At 37.2% G+C, this 8718-nt stretch overlaps 1 protein-coding gene across 2 annotated transcripts; it reads right to left on the reverse strand.

Moving 5' to 3' along the window:
* Positions 1-363: 363 nt before the first annotated feature.
* Positions 364-8478, reverse strand: LOC131771816 (uncharacterized). Of its 2 annotated transcripts, none has more exons than XM_066164174.1 (4): positions 8401-8478; positions 4114-4358; positions 2929-3185; positions 364-2395 (listed from the first exon to the last, which is right to left on the reverse strand). In XM_066164174.1, exons 2-4 carry the CDS (start codon positions 4347-4349, stop codon positions 1368-1370), a joined length of 1521 nt encoding a protein of 506 aa, XP_066020271.1. In that variant the 5' UTR covers positions 4350-4358; positions 8401-8478; the 3' UTR covers positions 364-1367. The 2 variants fall into 2 exon arrangements, with proteins under 2 accessions (XP_066020271.1, XP_066020270.1); XM_066164173.1 differs by having other exon boundaries at positions 4114-4409; positions 8401-8457.
* Between the last annotated feature and the right edge of the window lie 240 nt (positions 8479-8718).

An 8718-nucleotide genomic window follows, 5' to 3' on the forward strand; every position in this document is an offset into this window, starting at 1 on the left:
TAACATATTTCAAGAACACTGTAAGAAAATGAACAATTTGAATTAATTAAGTACAAGAAAATATCTTAAATAGATTCACTATTTGGTCACGGAAACTTGCTGATTTGATTATAGTACCTATTAACAGAATTATTTAAAAATATAAATGCTCTAAGGTCATTCCTTAGAATTGTATTGTTTTTGTTGTTGTTGTTTATATTTATAAACCCGTTTTCAAAAACGTCGCAAAATTACGTTTTTGAAAATGTGTGTATATATATATATACATAATATATATATATATATATATATATATATACATAATATATATATATATACATTATATATATATATATATATATATATATATAAAAACGCGGAAATTATGCATGATTAGCACCCCATTCGTGTTTTAAGGCATGAGGTCGATGGCAACGATGATGATGCCGAGAGTGAACTGACCTTCTCTCAATTTTGTTTCGATCCCTACACATTTTCCTTTTAACGCTCAAACTATAGGCCGCACTCCTTTTGAAAGGAAAGGGTTAATTTTCTTACAAACGAGTAAGCTGACATTTAAATTTTGCGATTCTTTTGAATTTAGTGAGAACTTCTTTTCTGTAAAATAAAACGGAGCAATACTTTTTACAGAATAAGACATGTCAAATTCAAAGGAATCGATCACCATTTACGAGGTGCTGCTTCTTTTGAACGAAAATCCCAATAAAAAATGTGTGATCATTTCAAACTGGTTTTGTTGCCACCAGGTACACAGACAAACGGTTTGTATAAATTTGATTAAAAATCTTAGAAGAAGTTGACTCAGCTGAAACATTTTCAGGCTTCGGAAAAACGTAAAATCCATTTGACCTTGACAGGTTATCGTTGACGATTGCCCTACCTTAAAATCCCTCTGCAACTCCTAGCGATCAATTTAAGACACAAAAGGAGAAATATTGAAATTGGTTAACCTAACCCAGTAACGAGGATGCATTTTTTTTTTCATTAAATAAAAAGTATATTGTCTTTCTCCGTTAGCTTAAGCTTGCTTAGAAGGTCTCTAAAATCAGAGTTGAAGACAGGTTGAGCTGGAAAAAGATGTTGAATGGCTAAACACACCGTTACTAGTAAAACTCCGCGCTGCTTTTGAAGCACCTTGCTTGCTAAGACCTTGCTTTGTTTTATGAAATAAAATTCCACAACAAGAAGGGAGGAAACATTTCTCTTTTTAAACTATGTGCTACGTCCTAAGAAACATGGGCTAAAATGCATTTTAACGCAAGGTAAAGTTAAATAAACTACGAGTTGAGAGGAAACATTTCAGCAGTTGCACGACTGTTCAATTCTATTACTGTAAACGTTTCTCGCATCCTCCTTAATCACTCTTATCAGGCCCACTGGTACAGGTCATCTGATGTGGGGCTTTTTAATGCTTTTGAAGTTATCGCTTGAATCTTAGAAACAATTTGTTTCATGTTTAACCCTCCAGACAAAAGCTTGCAGTCACTGAGTGCTGCATCAGAGAGATCTTCAGCGACGGCCTTCAAAGGAGGCATCATTGCTTCAATATCTGGTAACTCCCCATTTGCTTCATCTGCCATCAGTTTTGCTCGTGTTGTCGTTACATTCACGAGGGTTGCGCAACTTTTAATGGATTCATCAAGTTTTGCTAATCGGCGCTGGGATTCTTTTATTTGTTGCTTTCTGGCTTTCAGCGATTCCAGCTCTTGGCTTTCCCGTCTCATTTTCTGTTGTTCTTGTTCTTTCTCGTTTTCCAGGTTGGAAAGCTCTGTTTCCTTGCCTTTGACACGTTTTGTAATGTCAGTTACGCGAGATGACGCTTCATTAACAGCTTGTTCAGCATTGGAAACATTGGTGCTTTCAACAGCATCAGCTATGGCGAGACCAGCCACGGCTCCTAAAGGTCCAAGAAGGACTCCTCCAAAAAAAGCACCTTTGAGTTTTGCATCTTTGCGTCCTTTTTCAGCCTTTTTTAGTTTTCTTTCCCTTTCTTTTTGAAACTTTCGAGCTGATTGCAGTTTGGACTCTTCTTGGGATAGTTGCTGCTTCACTTCATTATACTCCTGCTGTAATACTTTTACGTTTTCCTGTAATTTGGCCAAACTTTGTTTTGTTTGATCGAGACGATCGCCTGTAGATTTCTCCTGTACCACAACCCTCAGAAAGTCATTTTCCAGCTCACTATTAATTTTGTTTATCGCAGAATCAGCCAAACAAAAGGCTTCATGAGCACTATTTACAAGCTCAAGAAGACCAGGCATCATACGCCGGGCAGCGGTTACACTAATATCGCCCGCAAGTGGTGCTGAATCCAGAATCAGGACGAAATTTTCTAGCGACGTGAGGCCACTACAAAAATGTGGAGCGACAAATTCCTTTACATTGTCCACAGCATCTGATAAAAAATAAATGAAAATAGTTTATTTAATTTGATTAACTGAAAAAAGGAAAGAAGGATTTTCGAAGATCGAAGCATCGTTGTGGAATCCTTTAGACTTTTTTCCCTGTTTGTCAGTTATTTATGTATCGTTTTTTTCTGCCTTTTCCTTCTACTCGCGTGTGATTTTCTCCTTTATTTTTATCCTTTGCATTGCTGGTTCTTAAAATGGCCAATATTCAATGTCATAACAGCCCGTTAACCGATGGATTACCAGATCTCCTTTCTATAAAGGAATGAGTAGGAAGATAAAATCGGGACAACAAATGAAGTACAGTGCTTGTCAAGGCGCTTAACTCCTGTCACACAGCAGAAGTTTAGCACTTTAGTCCCACAACAGATGATCACATAACGACCTTAATTTTTCTATATCTCACTATGCACTGAACCTAAAGAGCAGTTTAGACATTTGTCGTCTAAGGAGATAAGAAAGATAAGAAATTAAATGACATTTCTACTAACGGGGTTTCACAAGGTATCTCGCTTATCACCTGTTTTTTTCCCGGAATTGGCACCAATGCATTGGTCACAGAGATCGTATTCACATTTGTGGCAATGCCACGGCCAGTTTTCATTTGGGTTCCTAAACAAAGATCGGCAGTTATCACATCTCCAGCAACCTCTGGACTTTGGGTAGACATCCAGTGCGCATGCTCTGAACAATGCATGCTCGTGCAGGCTGGTGAGGTACTGCTTGAAACAGTCACGGCAAATATTAAAATTGCACTCTCCACAACGACGGGATAGCCTGTAAAGTGAGAATCAACCAAACCTTCAACGTGAACGAAGTTTATCCTTTCGAAACACCTGAAGCAAAACCAGGAAAATGTAACGACCCAACCCTGCGATTTTTCTTCAATTCACAATTTTTAAACTCCTCTCCCGTTCCTTTTTAACTAGTAGCATCATATTTATCCCATATGCAAAGGCTTCCAGGTCAATTTCACAGTTGATCTAAGTTTCCGATGTTCAAATTTTACTTACTTTTTTTTTTTTAATTTTTTATTTTTTATTTTTATTTAAATTCAACTCTTGAAGATTTTCAGTTCAGTCAAAGAAGGAATTCAGAACATTACCTAAACACTATTTCAAGGTTAGCGTAATCATTGGATTTAGTTAGCAGTACTTGGTAAATCAACCCCTTCAAGCGGCTGGTATGTCGGCTGATAATCTCCGCGGCTGCCCTCTACTTTTCGCTTTCGACCAAATATTCATTTTTCGGACAGTCTCTCTGCCAAGGTACATTATCAGCCGACAGCAAGCCAGAAGAGGTACTAATTATTACCCTCCTATTAAATCTCATATCTCGGTCCGTTGAATGGAAATTTTGTTTACTTTTGTTTACTTTCCAGAACAGCATTTGAGATCAGCTATTTTATGTTATTACCACTGGCCTCTGCATCACTTTTCTTCCATGTAAAGTAATGAAGATGAAAAAGCAAAACTCTTGAACTGGCTTTTTTGTGCTGGCTTTGTTCTTTTCGACGGAAATAATCGGAGGACAAGTATCTTCAGAAACAAGGGTTTTTTTGTGATAACTGTCCAGTGATTTTGCACCACTCGACGAACATTAGCCAATACAATCGCGCGAAGATTAGTGGATGGGTTATAACTTTGAATACCCGTGCAAATAACTTGTCGTGAGCGAGTACATATACAACTGACCGCAAACTTACTTTTCTTCGGTTTTGTCATATTTGCAGATGTCACAAGACCAGCTGTTGCAAGTAGAGGAGACATCTATCACTTGAAGTTGATGTTCATGGCTAGGATGTTGGCGTGGGTGAATGCAGTGAAGACATAAGTCAAAGTTGCAGCTATGGCAACGATAAGAAAACTCTTCATTTAGGTTTTCATTATATCTTTTACAAAAGTCACAGTACCACCTGCCCCGGGTACTATTCTGGGCCATTGTCGTTTTCTTTAAAGAGGATAACGAAGAATTAGTCCATAGTTAGCTTACTTCAATGACCTACGGAGAAAAATGAACACCAAATTTCTTTGAATTCTCAACCCATAGTTTGCAGGCCAGTTGCCACTAGGATTATCATCAAAGGAATTATTCAGGACAAATAATCACATTTCTTGTTCAAACACTATGGCTATGATAACCTTAAGGAAATTGCTTTTTTAACATATCGAGACTTCTGAAATGACGAAGTCAGTGATAAACTGACTGACATAGAAGTTCTACATATTCAAGAGGACATATTTCATTTTCTCTTGCCATCTTGATCTGAACTTGACGTGAAGAAACATTTCCTACGTACATTTGAAGCAAATGAAAATGTTCAGTTAGGCGAATCGAGACCAATCAACGGCGGGACGGACACATGTAGGAGAAATTTCCTTAAATTTCCTATGTAAATTTATGTAAAAAACCAGCCTTACAATACATTCTATGTTTGACAAACTTGAACAATAGATGAAGTAAAACTACCTCCCGTGATACATGAAAATAACCAAAACCCTATAACAAATATTTCTTGAGGCAACTAAATTGTAAGTCGTCTTTTTCTCCTCTTGGCCCCGGTTGTTCGAACGTCGGATAACGCTATCCACTAGATAAATCTCTATCCGGTGGATAACACTATCGTTTTGCCATCACTTATCCGCTGGATAGCGATTTATCCGTTGGAAAGCATTATCCGCCCTTTATTAAAATGGGCCCTGTTCTTTCTTCTACGAAAATGCAATTTCCTTCTGAAGTCGGCCGTTTAAATGCTGTGTTTTTAACAAGGTTTGTAACACCTTGCTGCATCAGCCAATCCCAGTTAAATAAGAAAAAAATTCTAAGAAAAAAAGCCTTGCCGTCGGGAACATGATGATGCAATCTACATTCAATTGATCTTAATGTTATGAAGCATTTAGTTATTTTATTATAAGTAAGTCAGTTGGTTAGTCAGTTCGGTATAATTAAATTTTTCTCTTTTTTTAGAAAGTATTTAATGCATGAATTCGAATTCCGGAGTTACTTGGGTTTGAGCTGTCGTGATGAGTTTCTGAATTGTGACAGTCTTTTCTAACTTCCTCAAGTGGACGAGTTTAGTTTGTTTACGGCCTTGCTTTGGACCCACACGAAAGTTCTTGTCAAAATTGACTCAATTGATCGGAAGCATTATTATTAAGTACTTTGAAAATCAGATCTTAAGTCTCGTGAAATTGTTTGCTTTAGCGTTGTAACAACAAATGTTCGATCTCCCAGGGTCAGTTAGCTGGCAAGCCCACACGTATCCGTCAGTAATGAATATATAAGTATGTTCTTTAGAGTTTACTTGGAAGAGAATGACGAGAAATGCTCTTCAATCAAAGGCAGCTCATGCTATGAAACATCCTGTTAAAGAGATATTGGAGGGTCGTGTTCAGATATAGAAATAGTCACCAGACATTTTCTTGAAATATCCAAAGCGATGTTTGTAGAAAATGCTTTGTTACGTAAAAGCTGGTCGGAATTGAATGCAATGTTGCGTTACGTTTGTCCGTTTTTGAAAACTTCCTGCCTTAAAGGTTAAGTGCTGCATGAAAAATGGTAATAAACAGTGTGAAGAAGGAAAAAGTAAACCACTCCTATAAAAGTTATTGAAAATAATGCCAGATATTTTGAAATGTGCCCTTCAATATGGAACGTTCTGTTAAAGAGATATTATTGGATCGCCTTGTTTAGATATAGAAAAAGTACCCTGACTTTTCCTTGAAATCTCTAAAGCGATGTTTCTAGAAATTTTTTTGTTCTATGAAGCTGGAACAAAGAAATCCTTGAGATCTCTGAAGCGATGTTTGTAGAAAATGCTTTGTTCTGTAAAAGCTGGTGTGTGGATACCGGAATTGAAAGTAATGTTGCGTTACGTTTGTCCGTCTTTGAAAACAGTTCCTGTCTTAACAAGTGAGGACTCGAGTTTGTAATGTTGTGAATTCAAATAAGTTATAAATTGTACAATAGATTAGTGGTGAGAGATACGAACTGTGTACTACTAGAAGTATGAAAATTATTATGATCAGTCGAGGCCAATCTGTTCCAGAACAGAAAAGATCCTAACTTTCGCTATGTGACTTGTAAGCGATATGTTTCCGTTGAATGCAGTAGAGAATAATTAGAACATGTAATATAGAGTTCAGAGATATTTTTTTTCGTTTGGACTCATCGTCATTCAGAAATAAACTACCTGGAGTAAAAATTTTTAATCTATCACTTCGAACTATATCTCTTAAAATCTTTTGTTGAAGAGGTTTAGTGCTCAAGTCAACAAATGGTGTAATTTTAAACATAAACATATTCCAATAGATATTGGATCCCTAGAAAAACAATAATACTCACTTTCGATGTTAATTCTGCAAATAGCCTGATAAATGCATATTTATGGCGGAGTAAACCAACGCTTGACACAAAAGATTCTCTTGTATTGTTGCACTGGCCTGAAAGAAAGGGCTGAAAGGGGGGTGCTCTATGCACCCAAGCATCCCGGTTGTTTACAGGTAGTAAAGTTGCGGCATTTAAGAACTCTCGCTCAACTTAAAAACGTCTTGTCAGAGTACCCCTCACTGAGATGATTACCCAAGAGAGTGGGTAAGAAATACCAAAAGAACGAAAGCTTGTCTAGGATTCTGCTTTTGAAACTGCGAAATAGTACAATACAATTAGTTAGAAAACACACTAACCGGCCAAGAGCCCGTCATCTTGTGATGTCAGTATCTGCCATCTAACTAACACAGAAATAATTCCTTCTCGTGCTTCGAAGGCACAGAAGCAAAGGTAAACCTTACTTTGCTGATAAAACGATCGTCGAAATCTCTCTCGAAAACAAGGTCCTTGCCGTGCGGCTCACCGGCCTCCATGCTTACTCAGAGTCAAAAGTCTGATCAGAGTGAAATATTAGTTAGCTGGAACAATTTAACTTTGCTATTATCGTGGTAAAACAGATAGTCGCTCTTCGTGTCATAAACCAATAAATCTGTAGATCACAGACAGAACATCCCGGGTGCAACAACTGTTACTTTATAGTCACGTTATGCAGTATAAACACGCTATCGTCAAATGTCATGATACTTTAGGGCTTAGCTAAGCCGTTCTTGTCTCTGAATTATTCTGCAATAGTGAAAACTGCCATTCATGCTATGATTGCGTAGTCATTTCCAAAGAGAAATTGTGCGAAAGAGTCCTAAATTTACGTAGCACTCCTAAAGCGCAAGCCGCGCGGATCCTCGCGCATGGTTACATTTTAATCGTCAACTTCAATTAATTTCACGTTCGAAGCCAAACACCTCTCTTTCACTTACTAATTGAGTACACTCGCTTTACAGTGACAAGCCTATGGATCATTTTACGCTTCCCTGGTGAGAATTTTTTTTCTTGAGCAAAGCTCGTCACGAACGTGTCTAATCCCAATTTGCCGACATTGAAACTACAAAGCACATTCACTGACAAACGTCCCACATTCAATGATTACAAATATTTGCATTTATGAAGGATGTTAACATGGTTTTGTCATGAATTACGAGATTGGCTGTCATATTGAAAAGAAGATGACTGGTGATATAGAATCTGAAGGTTACGCAGTCCTCGAGAACTTAAAGGAAATCGCTCTTTTTAACACACTGAGATTTCTGAAATGATGATCTGATAAACTGATTAACTCACTAGCCCCGTCAATTCATTTCAACATTAAGTGTTCTGCATTGTGAAGCGAATGAAGCAAATTTTTTCTTGCTATCTTTCATCTCAACTTGACCCAAAAAAGCAGAAACATTTCCTTCGTATATTTAAAGTAAAACTGTGAAAATGTTCACTTGAGCGAATCAAGACCAATCAACAGCGAAACTGACGCAGGTAGGAGAATGTCCATGAACACTTACTGTGGTATTTTATGTCAAAATCAGCCTTACGATAAATCAGTTCTACGTTTGACAAACTTGAATAATAGATGAAATTAAACTACCTCCCATAAAAGGATAAACTGACCACAAACCTGTAGCAAATATTTCTCAAAGAAGCTAAATTATAGGTCGTCTTTTGCTCTCTCTTCTGAGAAAATGCAATATCTTGCTAAAACTGGGCCGCATAAATGCTGTGTTTTTCAAACAAGGTTTGAAACACCTCACTGCATCAGCCAATCCCAGATGAGATGAAGCAGAAAAAAACAATTCTTAGAAAAAATGGAAGTCTTAAAATTTTAACAGCGTCCTGTTTAGGAGATATTGGATCGTCGTGTTTATATATAAAAAAAAAGAGGTACCCTGACATTTCCTTGAAATCTCTAAAGCGATGTTTTTAGAAATCTTTTTGT

This window comes from Pocillopora verrucosa, chromosome 3 (genome assembly GCF_036669915.1).
Source record: "Pocillopora verrucosa isolate sample1 chromosome 3, ASM3666991v2, whole genome shotgun sequence".
Classification (NCBI taxonomy): domain Eukaryota; kingdom Metazoa; phylum Cnidaria; class Anthozoa; order Scleractinia; family Pocilloporidae; genus Pocillopora; species Pocillopora verrucosa.